At 41.9% G+C, this 14,590-nt stretch overlaps 1 protein-coding gene across 1 annotated transcript in view; it reads right to left on the reverse strand.

Annotated features, from left to right (window-relative positions):
- LOC118083835 (dynein axonemal heavy chain 11-like) overlaps window positions 1–14,590 on the reverse strand; it is a 236,863-nt gene that overhangs the window by 139,255 nt on the left and 83,018 nt on the right. Inside the window, exons 37-42 of the mRNA XM_060272909.2 lie at window positions 13,403–13,495; window positions 11,100–11,294; window positions 7,100–7,177; window positions 6,391–6,523; window positions 6,145–6,272; window positions 2,097–2,245 (exon numbers count right to left, since the gene is read on the reverse strand). Of these exons, the coding sequence (XP_060128892.2) occupies window positions 2,097–2,245; window positions 6,145–6,272; window positions 6,391–6,523; window positions 7,100–7,177; window positions 11,100–11,294; window positions 13,403–13,495 (776 nt within the window). The remainder of the gene's footprint in view (window positions 1–2,096; window positions 2,246–6,144; window positions 6,273–6,390; window positions 6,524–7,099; window positions 7,178–11,099; window positions 11,295–13,402; window positions 13,496–14,590) is intronic.

Genomic DNA, 14,590 nt, shown 5'->3' on the forward strand with positions numbered 1-14,590 from the left:
AGGGAGGACCCGATTTGCTGAAATGCCTCTCCGAATTACCTTGTTGTTGGTGATCTGTTTCCAACTGATTTGGCCTTGTAGTACAACTGTGACCAAGTTACTGCTTCTTTTGCCTTCCCAAACCAGTGCCCTCCACATATTTTGGACTCCATCTCCCAGCAGCTCCAACCACAATGACCAGTGACCAGGGGTGATGAGAGTCAAAGTCCAAACCATTTGGAGGGCTCCAGATTGGAGAACGCTGGGCAATTGATGTGTTCTTCTGTCAGTTAAAATGTAGGACTTTAAATGCCTTTTTTTTTTCTAAGACACTCTCCCTCAACCTGTCATCTTTCAGATGTTTTAGACTGCAGTGCCCCTAATCCTTGGCTATAGGTCTGAAAGGAATGAGATTGGGAAATTCTGTTTTAGAAGCAGATGTCAGGGATGAGCCAGAGGTTTCAAGTTTCCCAGAGGGAGGGGAAGAAGTAGGGGTGGAAGGAGGAGGAGATGTGCCCGACGGGGATGAGGAGGAGAGAGTTATTGAAGTCAGTCTAGAGGAACAGGCAGGGAGGGATATAGAGCCAGGGAATTCACAGGAGCAACAAGGGTTAAGTTCCAGTTCGGAGTTGGGGGGAAGGTTTAAGCAAGCTCTCGGGAGGCGTGTTGAGAAGAGGAGGGGCGAAAGATGAAGCAAGAGGGTTCGCCATTTTCTGGCTTGCTGGCAGGGCAAACGCAGACCTCAGCAGAGATCTGAACTGAGTGACTCCGATGAATGATCAGTATGTGCTAATGACAGCTTATAAATACTGTAAATAAAGACTATAAAAACGTCAGGAGGCTCTCGTGGTGTTTGTGTGAAGAGAGGAAGCCCGTCAGCCCTGACTGCATATGACATTTCCATAGATCTTGAGGGAAACAACAAATGTAATTTAGAAAAGGATAAGAAAAATTGCCACTCGCATGCCGTCACCTCCACACCAATAAAGCTTTTCTGTCTGCGCTTTCCCCAATTCTCCCAACACCTGGCATTATTATTTCATCCCTCTTCCCCATTGTTTAACTATAGGATCTGGGGTTTCCCCTTGACTACCCCAGATATATTTCCTCTCAGTACGGGTCATCAAACTTTGTGGACCAGTGGGCACATTTCCACCTGCAGGCACTGAGTTATCAACCCCAGTTCTGGACATTTCCCCTATGTTCTCATACCCTGTGTCTCCCTAGAAAGTTGCCTTCGTCACACTAAATGTCTGGCACCAGTCCTCCAGATTTTCAGATAGAATTCTTCCCCAGTCCTGTCTAGATATGCTAGGGCAGTGACTGTGAGCGTGAGTGTTTTATACAGGTGTACTTCAGAAGGAGAACACCTTGTGAGTCAAACGTTCTGGCTCACGAACGCCGCAAACCCGGAAGTGAGTGTTCCAGTTTGCGAACGTTCTTCAGAACTCCAGCTGTTTTGGACCACAACTCCCATCATACCCAGCTAGCAGGACCACTGGTCACGAATGTTGGGAATTGTAGTCCAAAAAGAGCTGGAGATCCAAGTTTAGGAAACAACTGTGCTAGGGACTGAACCTGGAACCTTTTGCCTTCAACGCAGGTGCTCTACCACTGAAATATTCCCTTCCCCATATTGGAGGATGTCCCCATGGCTCACATGGGCTATATCTACAGCTCTAGTAGCAGCACCAATGATAAGTTCCTTTGTACAGTACTGATCAGCTTAATCTCTGAGGAAACAGCTGTCCACACGATACCATAGAATATAAAGCTGAGCAGATGGCAGCTACATGAACAGAGCATTCAGCAAGCCATTTGCTGAGTTAAGAATACAGTATAGTGCAGCCGCAAATGAGATCATCACTACCATAGGAACAAGCATGGCCATAGGCATTTTGGACAGCATAGGTCTGTTGTCCGATCCAGCGGGGATCTTCGTTTATTCTTACTGGCCCCGGAGTTGCTGGCCCAAGGTGCACTGAATTGCCATTCCTTATTTGCTTCCTAGTTAAATGTGTATCTTGCGTTTCTTCAAGTTGGCTAATGAAAGAGCACAAAATGGGTAATATTGCAAAAGGCACACTAAAAGTACAAAAAGCAAGGGAGGTACTCACGGACTCCAGCCTAGGTCTTGCGTATTCACATAGAGGATGCCAGCTCTCGACACAGTGGCTGGAGTTGCTGCCCGAAGGTGGCTTATTTCAAACACCAGCCACATGGAAGGTGTTAATGAAATCCGTTCGTTACTTGCTAAAGTCAGAACCTAAACACAGAATCATTGTAAATTCATTGCAGTAGGTATTTGCTTTTCAAATTAAGGTTCTGTTTTTGTTTTGTTTTTTAAGTAAGAAGCACATGTTCAGCTATAGCTAATACACAGGAATATATTTTATTTTCCAATGAGTGTTATTTGTCAGTTTAATTAATATATTTATGGATATCTGCTGTGACATTCAGGAAAACAGCAGCAGCAGAATGGACTCAAACACTATCCAATGAGAATATCTCTTGCATAAGACACATTGAAATTAATGAAAGTGATACTGTGCTGCTTCAATTAAACATGTGCAGGAGAACTTCCTATTGGACTGTCCTTAATTTCTTTGATATTTTTATAAAGCCATGTTAATGGCTTTATAAAAGCCATTCATTGAAATGGCTTTTGGCTTTTCATTGAAAAGCCAACTGGCTCCCTATCCGCTTACCCAGCAATAATAACAATGGATAAAAAGGTAACTCTTCTCTGCAATTTTGTTTTGCTGGCCCTACACAAAGGGATTCTTTATTGTCAATGGGAATAAAATCAATATAATATCTTGATTCATGGAAAGAAATTTATGTTAGGGATGAGTTGAAAAGCAGCAAAACAAAAGAGATAACAATAGTAAATCATCATGAAATCAAACCTACAATTTATGAAGAAATTATGAATTAAATCTCATAAAATTGAATAAACCAGCAATGGTGTGGTTTAAACGAAAGTTCATGCAGTAAGGGAAAAAAATGGCTATTTTTCTTTTCAAGATGCTGTTCTTTGGTCCCTTGAATTAAGTAAAGGAAATATTAAATAAAGTAAATTAAATAAAGTAAAGATGAAAATGGTATATTTCACTAAATCAATGTACTGCTGCAAGTGCAAAAGTAAACTGAGCTTTTGAATTTCACACAATTATTTTAAGGCTAAAGTGGTTGAAAAAGAAATAAATTAAAATGTGTTGTTGCCAGTTGCTAGCAGAAACACACTAAGAGAAAGCTGTTCAGATATAATGCTAAACCACAGTGTGGTATTGCCTGAATGTGCATGAGGCTTCTGTTTTCTCATCTCTCCACATGTGCTCTATTATCATCCTACCCTTCCTTTTACAAGGGAAACCACAGTTTCCCATGTCTGCAATGGGGAAACCATGGTTTGTCTGCAAAGCATAACTGGATGCCATGTTTGCTTGTGATTTCCAATTCCATCTTAAAGGAAAACTGGTTTATGCAAAACATAAGTTGCCTCCTTTAGAAGAAGAAAAAAAGTAGCAAAATATGTTTGCTGTGAAATAGAAAGTATCAGGGGAGAAAGGAAGGGAAGCAGAGAGTGTACGGGGCAGGGTGTTTTTGTTGTTTTACTGTAACACCAGTATCATGCCTTGGCAATATATCTGAACTGAGCTAAAGAGAAACCAAGTTTCACCTGCTACATCATTTAACTATAACCGAAGAGAAAAATTAAACTGTTCTTTTCCAATCCTCTGCAAGGGATAAAAAAATCCAAACACATGATTCCAAACACAAACTTATCAGAGAAAAATATCAAGTATTTCAAGAGTAACGATAAAATCGCGAGAACTGGCAGGATTTTGGCTGTGAGAATGAGGAGTGTTTTCTGGCAAACTGGAGAACTTGGGGAAAATAGGCCGTACAAGATATGTTGTAGATCCCGTGTGCTACAATAGAGCAATGGCACACAGTGGGCCTGGATAACCTGTTTCAGTGTGATCCATTTTTATCTTCTATGATTGTACTTGCCATCAGGTGCTATTCTTCTGGTGTTCCAAAGGGGCGGTGCAACCCTACACATCCCCTACTGAGTACTTTGGCTTAAAAGCTACAATAGAGTCCTTAGAATCTAACAACAAGAGCTATTCTAGGAGCTGGTTAGGAAAATGTGATTTAAAGGAGGTTTCCAGCATTGTGTGAAATTAGGGCAAAAAAAAAACTCTTTTCAATTTGCACAAAGTATCTCAATTCCAACAGTTTGCTCTCCTGCTGTTGTAGCCATCATAAAGAAAGGCCGGGACGCTGTGGTGAATAAAGGTGACATTTTAATCAATGGAGATTAATACATACTAAAAGAAAATACAAAATGATTCGACTTTCTGCTCCTCCCACTTCCAAGGTTGAACCATGAACTTTCCACTTTTACTCATTTTAGTTAAGGAGACATTCTCTCTCACTCACTCACTCACTCACTCACTCTCACTAAATGGGTGTTGGGGTAAGTCTAGGTCATGTGGGTTTAGATCTACTCTTTATTCCAAAATACACCATTCTATTTTGGATGCTGTTGGTATCTTTAAACCTTGAATTACATCACAGCACATCCGTACTGGGTATATCAATGAAAAAATTATTTCTCTGGTGTTCTATTAGCACTGTCTACTATATGCGGGAGCCTTGGTCAATGTTGTCTATAGGAAACGGTTGCAAGTGTTGGTATAAGGGCAGAAACAGATTTTAGGTTTTTCTCCACAGAGTTTTGATACAATAGAGGCATCATTGCCCGTAGTGTGCTTATTCTTCACACTTTTGTCTCCTTTAAGAAACAGCCTTTGCAGGTCTTATGTCAATTCAAAAACTAGCAAAACCTTGTTGAGTAGAGATAGTTAGTAAGTGTGCATGATCAGGGATGCAACATATCAGGATTACAGTCTATCTTTCCACCTGCCGTGTCTGAAGTGGCTTGCAAATATAATAAAATTAACAATTCTCACCTACAGATGAGGAAAAAAATCAAACTATAAGCTCTAGATTAAAAGAGGTATTGACAGGAGAACAGTGAAATGGCCAGCTAGGACTGGGAAAATAACACAGATTTGACGCCTATATCAGGTGAATGCTTCCTGTGAGGACGTGCCATAAATGGGGCTCCATAGCAAAACCAGGCCCTTTATCCTTTAACACTACTGTACAACCTATCTTCAGGGTCTTGGGGTGACTCAAAGCAGGCCATCAAAAGATTACCTCCAGGATCACACAGGCAAAAGCAGTCCTTCAGCGGTCTTCTAAGGTAGCCTCATTTCTGATGCTTTGCACTCTCTATCCTCCAGACAAGGAAGAAGCACCACGAGAGTTCAGGGACACATTCTAGCCAGGCAAAAACACTTGAGATGTGCAGAAGGCCACTGAGGTACGTCCCCCGGGGAAGGATTTCAAAAGCCAGATAAAAATGTTTGGAGGACTGCATTTGTGTTGCACCCCGCCCATCCCATCGAGCCTGAGGTTCCCCACCCGTGCATCATAGGAATCTAAGATGGATGCTACCAGAACAATTGATAACCATGCTCAGGCTAACATGCCTTTTCTAACAGTGTTCAGAGCTATTATTAAAAGCCAGTCTTCGTCTGTATGATGTATACAGAAAACCAGGACCAGATTTAGGTTTGATGAGGCCCTAAGCTGCTGAAGGTAATGGGGCCCTTTCTATGCCCAGCTGTCCTTTGTCAACAACAAATTGCCGCTGTTTTTTGTGTTGAATATATGCCATATGGTAATTTATGGACCCAATAGGTATCTAAAGCCATTTGCACATAACAAAATATTTATTTTATCAAAGTGATTGTTGAACTGAAATACAATTAAGAAGAAGTATATTAATAGTGAAATACAGGCAGGGCCCATTACTTACATCGTAGGAGCCTACACAACACAAAACACTATTGCTGTGTGTAGGTTTTATTTTATTTGTTTTTTATCTTAGATTTTGGAAATGTACACCCATGTGTTTTTTTCCTTTAAATTTTGTTGGGGCCTTCAAGAGAGTGGACCCCTAAACTATAGCTTGTTTAGCTTATACATAAATCCAGCACTACAGAAAGCACTGTACATGTTTAGCAAATGGACCAGAAGAGTATCTCATCTGCTCAACCCAACCATGTTAAAGAATGTGAAACAAACCTTATTGTCATCCATGACAGTGTTGAGTGACTCAATCCACATAGGATCAATGTCACCGTCCAGCACAATCCATTTGGGGCCATCATGCATGATGCTAGACAGTTCTCTCATCATGGAAGAAAACAAGCCTTCAAAATGATGAAAACAAAAATTAGTTTTTTAAACAACAACAACAACAACAAACTTGTATGTGTTTGTATATGTTAAGATGCGCGATTTTATTAAGAGTATAATGATTGGAAATACCATCTTTCCACTCCCTTGTTGAAGGGTGGAGAAACCCAAAAAGTTCATCCGTTGTGACAGCTTTGGGGTTGATAGCATTCCATACTGGCCTCAGCTTCATATTTGAGTAAGTCGCATGTAGTGTCTTTAATATCTAAAGTAAGAACATTTTATCGCACCAGTTTCACAATCAAGCGGTAGCAATCAGTTAAAAGGCATCCTTCAGAATTATTTGCTGTTCCACATGCAACAGAGATGTTAACCTGAATATATATCTAACAGGGAACTGCAGTCAGTCATTAACACACACACCCCAGTTATATTTGTGCAATATATGTGTTTCGCACCTTCACACTTTACATCTTAGGCCCACTTCCCTAAGTGTGTGTGTCCTCAGAATACCTATCCTTAGGTTTCCTTCTTTGCAGCACTAGTGATAGTTCTTCAGCTTTCCTCAACCCTGACACAGGACTTCACTTTTATATGCTCTGCTCCTACGTATGTAAGGAAATGCATATATACATCTAGGATATAAATATGTAACCGGACTTGGGGGCAACAAAAACTGATGAAGTTGGCATGCCCCACGAAAATCAGAATATCAATTTCACAGAGAGTATTGAACACATAAGTTTTGTCCAAGTGGCAAACATATTGTAATCTGCATTATCTGCATGCTCTCTTTATTGCTATTTGTTTGTTGGATAAATGTGTGTATTCTTCATTTTACCTGGCTTTTCCCTGTCCCAGCATTTCCAACCACAAAGACCGAATGCCTGACAGCCAGTAGTTCTTCTAACTGCATAACCTAAAAGCCGTTCAAGAAAATTAGGGGGGGGTGATATAATGGCGAATATGTTTTACAGGCATAGCTATGTATTAAGAAAACTGTAAGAATGAAGGAAAAGAATTGGAGAACACTTTTCTTCCCCATTTCAATAAACATCGATCATATTTTATTCTCTCATTCCTTAAAAAATTGCCCCTCTTTTACTCTGTTCTGCTGCAGTTGTGGAACATATTCACAAAGACACAAAGATGTGTCAGACATGCTCTGTGTGATTTTACTACTAAGGGCTGAAAGAATGGAGTCAATAGCAGCATTGACTATATGTTATGTCGTGAGTGCAGATTTCAGCTCTTTGTGTAATCAGCTCTGTGCAGTGATTCAGCATGCTAGCAAGGATATGCTAGGAGTCAAGTCTAACAAGGACAATCTCCTTTATTGTAGTAAGAACTTGACTGGGGAAAGGGAAAGGGCGAGCTCCTTTTATACCCTCAGGAATAGGAGTTGGGGAAAGGATACATTCAGATTTTGGCAGGACCCAATCAGAGTAGAGATCCAAATTGTACTAACAAGTTAACCAATAGCAACTGTCACATTTGAATCACCCTGGAGTGGGAAAGCTAGTTACCAGAACTAGCAGTGAAACTCATGTACACATATTAAACCAATACATAACACTATACATTGTCCAGAACTACATTGTTTCTGGTTTTAGATGCACAAACTATAGGACCATTCCATTAAGTTTTGGTACTTCTACAGCAGAGGAGGCATATGGATTATTCTCTGTTACGAAATATTGCATTGAGATTAGACACAAGTGGTGTAAGAGGTTATGTTGGGTGGTTAACCTGTGACCTTCTACATCAAGGTTTCCCAAACTTGGGTCTCCAGCAGTTATGGGACTTCAATTCCCATCATCCCTGACCACTGGTCCTGCTAGCTAGGGATGATGGGAGTTGTAGTCCAAAAACATCTGGAGAGCCACAGGTTCCCCAACTTTGATCTACAAACCCAAACCATCTGACATATTAATTAAATTATTATTATAATTATTTTTAATTAAATTTCACAACGTAAAAATTAAATGTGCAACATAGGTTTCACTATATTGTCTCAGCACATGCCTACACAAAATGTAAGTCCTACTGAGTTCTGTGGAGCTTACTCTCAAGTAAATGGATACAGGGCTGCAGCCTCGCTGAGAGTATTGAAGGTAGTTTTGTAGCTTGAGTTAACTTGCAGCGTAATAAATAAAAGATTGTTACAAGGAAAGGAATGTCATTAATATCATAGAATCACAGAGTTGGAAGGGACCCTAAGGATCATCTAATCTAGGCACCCCCAAACTTTGGCCCTCCAGAAGTTTTGGACTACAATTCCCATCATCCCTGACCACCGGTCCTCTTAGCTAGGGATCATGGGAGTTGTAGGCCAAAACATCTGGAGGGCCGCAGTTTGGGGATGCCTGAATTCTAGTCCAACCCCCTGCAATGCAGGAATATGCAGTTTTCCCTTACAGGGACCAAACCTGTAACTTTGGTGTGATCAGCACCATGCTCTAACCAACTATTATTTTTCATTCCCTATTACAGTAAAACAAAACTAAATTTAAACACAGCTCTTCAGAGGTCACTTGCTAATGCTTCCCTCCCACCAAGCACCTGCAGAAGACACAAGGGACTAAAAGGGTAAGCTCTGAAAATCTATTTTAGGGAACTTGGGAGTCATAAAGTGTTGTGATTTATTGCTAATTTTGCTGTTGCTGCATCTGGGCTACAGATACTAATTGGTGGCACCATGCTTATGGAATGCCCTCTCCCCCAGGAGATTAATCTGGAGATGCCATAGTTTTTAAATACCAGACCACGGTGCCTCAAATTTACCCAGATATTTTGTTTTATTTTAATCCAGTGTCCAGAACACTTTTATATAGGCTGAGTTTGTTCTGATGTCTTAGGCAGCAACCCTAACCCTCTGATTTGTGCTGCTGGCGGGTGTTAGAATACAGAGGCAGGGCCAATCGACCAGCGGTGGGGGGGGGGAGACCTCTGCCACCATGGAGGTCTTCAATGTGGCCATGGGAAGGACAATTTGGGAATGTGGGAATGGGTCTGTGGGAAGGGGAGTTATTGTGTTGCTGTTTTACTTATTTGCTTGTTTTTATCCTGTATTTAATTCTGTGTACTGCCCTGATTTCTTTTGAACAAAGAAACAATAAAATAAAATTTATTTTAAACTGTTAAGAGTGCACACAGATATGTCATTAACCACATCGGTGTCTACCTTCCTCAGTAGCATGCAGCACTATCCTAACTATGCCTACTCAAAACCGCATCCTACTGAATTCAATGCGGCATACTCCCAGGGATGCGGGATGCAGGTGGCGCTGTGGTCTAAACCACTGAACCTCTTGGACTCGCTGATTGGAAAGTCGGTGGTTTGAATCTGCGTGACGGGTTGAGCTCCCGTTGCTCTGTCCCAGCTCCTGCCAACCCAGCAGTTCAAAAGCACGCCAGTGCAAGTAGATAAATAGGTACCGCTGTGGCGGGAAGGTGAACGGTGTTTCCGTGCGCACGGGGACCCGTCACGGTGTTCTGTTGCACCAGAAGTGGTTTAGTCATGCTGGCCACATGACCCAGAAAGCTGTCTGTGGACAAACGCTGGCTCCCTCGGCCTGAAAAGTGAGATGAGCGCCGCAACCTCATAGTCACCTTTGACTGGACTTATCTGTCCAGGGGTCCTTTACCTTTACCTTTTTACTCCCAGGTAAGTGAGCTCCCATTGCTCAGTCCCAGCTCCTGCCTACCTAGCAGTTCGAAAGCATGCAGTGCAAGTAGATTAATAGGTACCGCTCCAGTGGGAAGGTAAACAGTGTTTCCGTGCACTGCTCTGGCTTCACCAGAAGCGGCTTAGTCCTGCTGGCCACATGACCTGGGAAAACTGTCTGCGGACAAACGCCGGCTCCCTTGGCCTGTAAAGTGAGATGAGCGCCGCAACCCCAGAGTTGTTTGCGACTGGACTTAACTGCCAGGGGTCCCTTTACCTTTACATTTAAGTGCAGTTAGGACTGCAGCCATATGTGGAAAATTGTAACCACAGTCTATGATACCTTGTGAACGATTATCTGATATAAGCAAAGAGAAGAAAGGGTGACCCCAAAGAAATCTCACTCTAGGCGTCTATCGATATTTCTAAGCTATTAAAAAGGACAAAGAGAACAACATTTGCTTTGCTTCAGTGAGGTTTAAGTAAAACGGGCTTCCTTAAAAATCAAATTATAGCACGGTGATAAGGGGATGGAATAGTGCACTCACTCTGGTGACTCAAGTGTATCATTTGCTCAAAGGGCAGGTAATAATGAGAGCAGGAGTAATGAATGTGTACTTGTTCCTCCCTCCTCTGTAACCCCAGGAACCTGACCAGTTCTTCCTCGCCTCCCAAGGGTAGAAAAGCCAGTCTGCTTAGTCATTCCATCTTGAACTTTACTTAGGACAAAAGGCGATTTAGAGCCAATGTTAACTTGTATGTGTATTGATGATCGGGATTCATGTCTAGCAGAAGCTGAAAAGAGACTAAAATGTGTTTTCTTTAATTAAAAAAAAACCACCCTTTTAAGTTAAGTTTTAATAAAATCCAGGGCATCGGTAGCTGAACATGGGTGCTAAAATGGGCAGAGCATTACACACCGTGGGATTATTAGTGTGGTTTAATGCCCACAAACTGGAATCATTTCCTGATATTGAAACGGAGATGATAAAAAACATTGTGGCTGCTTCTAACAAGGAAACAGGAAGCCCAATGCTTTCGCTTACTGCTGAACCTCGTAATAGTCGTAGCCAGATGTTGGAACCTACAGGCATCAAACAACAGTGATCATTATAGCATTCAATCACCCCATTTAGAATGTTCAACAAGCTAAGCAGAAAGCCATTATTTCCACCTTCAGGATAAAGTTTTCCTCGGGCTGCAAATGGAGTTCTGCAATGGACTGGCGCACCAGCTGTTCCAACTTCAGATCCCTTTTCCGTGGAACTTCCAGCAATGGAAACAAGTCGTTGATCAGGCCCAGGAATATAGGGGCATCATTAGTGACTACCTTCGGAAGATTAAAATCCCTGAGGGCTCTCATCAAAACCTTCAGAAAAACCAACATGACACTATAATTAAATGAAATAATAACAAACCATAATATAAGGCATAAAATTAACAAACATTATGAATTAATCATACTTAAACAATTACAACCCATATGGCTTGTTAAACTCAATCTGCTACCTGCAGTGACATAAGACTGGATCCTGTAAATTCAACGCTACAACATTTCCCCCTCCCCACCATCAATCACGAAGCAATTATTTAGTGTTGTGATTGAGAAAATGGTGTGCTAAAGCCGGCATTATGGTGACATAGGTTAGGTACATTGTGGGGATGTCTGCCAAATTCTCTGGCTTGTTTAATAACCACAACATTGCATTAACGTACACAGGTATATTTCATCCATTTAAACACCAGTTAAGCAACAGCCCAGGCCACCCAAAAGCATAAGAGAAGGGTGCAAACGTATTCTGTCCTACAGGAGCTTAGAGTCTACATTAGACAGCGTGGTAGACTCGGAGTTCTCAAAATGTGATTCATGAGCTTCACTCAGGTGGCCATTGCCAGTATGCCTGAAGGAACGTCTCCACCCCCATTGTTCTGCCCGGACACTGAGGCCCAGCACCGAGGGCCTTCTGGCGGTTCCCTCACTGCGAGAAGTGAAGTTACAGGGAACTGCCTTCTCGGTAGTGGTGCCCACCCTGCGGAACGGCCTCCCACCAGATGTCAAAGGAAAAAACAACTACTGTACCAGACTTTTAGAAGACATCTGAAGGCAGCCCTGTTTAGGAAAGCTTTTAATATCTGAAGGACTATTGTATTTTAAAATTTTGTTGGAAGCCGCCCAGAGTGGCTGGGGAAACCCAGCCAGATGGGTGGAGTATAAATATTATTATTATTATTATTATTATTATTATTATTATTATTATTATTATTATTATTTTCCTTTCTCAGAGGTATAAAGCTGCAAATCACAGCAAGTCAGGGAAGGTGTGAAGTGGGAAAAAGAGGGTGGCAATGCATTTGAAAGGAGTGGGGAGTCAAAATAGGCTTCAGCATCTAGCACAGTGCCTTACAGTCACTAAACAACAGGCAGAAAAATCATTAAGTGGTCCACCAAGACCCTCAGCGATTTTCAAGTGGTCTGGGTGGGTGGGGGGAGGTTTGAGAACCACTGGGATAAAAATATAGAGGGTTTTGGAGAAAGAGCAAGTTTAACAAGGCAAATGCAGTGAGTATCACAGCAGCAGAATTTTGGAGAGATTGGAGAAGTCTAAAGAGTGAACAAGGATGACAATAGAGAAGGTTGCAGTAGTAAAAATACTGGGCAAGGTGTGATGGGCTCATGGAAAAAACCTGTCCCATGAGCCCTTGCTGCAGAGGGGAAGGAAAAAGCCTATATAAGGCTGCTTCCCCTGGAGCTCACAGCCATTTGGGGTTAGAGTCTTCACTGAGCAATTTTGGGCAGCTGGTTGACAGGGTCAGAAGGAACTTTTCTCTCTCAACCTGATTGGCACTTAGTTGGGTTATTTTTACGCCTTTCCCTCAGTGAAATTATGGCTTTCCTTTGTTAGGTGGAAGTACATTGTTTGGATGAGGGTGGAAATGGCATTGGGCAGGATCAACATAGTATAGGGAGCGCCCTATAAGGGGCCTGAGGGGAGGATTGACCATGGCAAAACCCAGCCGTGGGTTCGGTATCTTGCCTGGTTGGAATCTGTGCCCTGGTGCCCCAGTGAGATCTTGCTTGCTTGGCTTGCTTGGCTTGCTTGCTTGCTAGGTTCCACACTGGCCAACTCCCGTCATACGGGTTTGGAGTGAAACATGGGGCTTGTGGAATGATTAACTGATCCTGGGACCCAATGCCATGCCAACCCTTGCCCCGCCTGCTGGTGTCAATAAAGATTTGACCTGATTTTATCCCATCACCATTGTACGGTCTGGTTATTTTGCTGCTCTCGTGGGTCACAAAATGTGCCTGCCTGTGCAAAAGGTGGGGGGGGCACACACCATGAGATTATACTGAAATATGATATTTTAAATTAGATTAAAATGAATCAGTAATTGATGAAATCAACAGTTCTTTGAGAATTAATCTTTCTTAATCCATATAAAGTGAATCAAGACGAAAATAAGACAATGGGTAACCTGGTCTTCAGGTTTGCTTTGGTCTTCTCGTTTCAGTGATCCAGCCACAACTAAAACTGATTTTATAGCTCTAAGACCCCAGTCATAATGATCCTACGGAAGAGAAACAAGCCATCAGTAAACGCCTCATTTTCCTGCAGTTTGCATAGCTTCTTTGACCTCATGCATCAGACCTTTAAAGCATATGCAAAGCACATACACACGCAAAGAATCCTGGGATTTGATCAGTAAACTACGGTTCATCAGGAACAATTTTTAAGATTCCAAGAAGGCATAAACAAGTCAATTAAGTGCATTCTATTTAAGGGCACAGTCCACAGCGCTGTCTTCAATGGGTGTTTAAACGCTCATCTTCTCTTTCCAGGGTACTCATTATAGTTCAGAGAGATGGGGTAGGGGTCTTTAAAGCAGAATTCTCAGCATCCTTACACAACTGAAATTATAAGACACAACTGTGAGATGAGATCAATGTAAGTTTGTAGTATACTGTAGGTAGGCCCAAGACGCTTCATTTGGGTAACATAATCAGTACCAGTCATCTATGAAACCATCTTTGAATGTTTCACAGCACTTGTCTACGCAGAAATAGGTCCCGTTCCATTCAGTGAGATCTACTCCCAGGCAAGTGTATGTAGGATTGCAGCCTTAGAATAAAGACTTCCTCCTGCTCACTGATAACCCTTACTGCTATGGTTACGGGAATATATATATGCAGGCCAACCATTCTATAAATGCACTCTAATTTAATAGTTAGTATCACTCAGACCTGGTCTTCATGCTTCCTAGCAGGGGTGCCAACTTGAATAAAATATTGGGTGGCGTAGGTAAGCCCCGCCCCATATAACCAATCACATGATGTGGTGCATGCATACCATTTAAATGGTAATGCCCATCAACTTTTGGGGGGGCAGCCCCCTCAAATATTTTATGGGTGTGTGTGAAGAACCCTCAGCCCCTAGGAGTTGGGCTCCTATGCTTCCTAGAATGATCCAGTAAGAGACATAATTAGCCAATGAGCACCGTGTCTTATTGCTTAATTAAATAATGTAAGCAAAGTTCTTAGTACAACTATACTAAGGATTATGATGATCATTTATGCATTGCCACATAATCATTTTAGGATGATAAGACAACTATTGTGTAAAAATAAATAAAAATAAAAACCCTGCCCGTTCCCCAGATGCTATT

This window comes from Zootoca vivipara, chromosome 1 (genome assembly GCF_965207765.1).
Source record: "Zootoca vivipara chromosome 1, rZooViv2.hap1.1, whole genome shotgun sequence".
In the NCBI taxonomy this organism is placed as follows: Eukaryota; Metazoa; Chordata; class Lepidosauria; order Squamata; family Lacertidae; genus Zootoca; species Zootoca vivipara.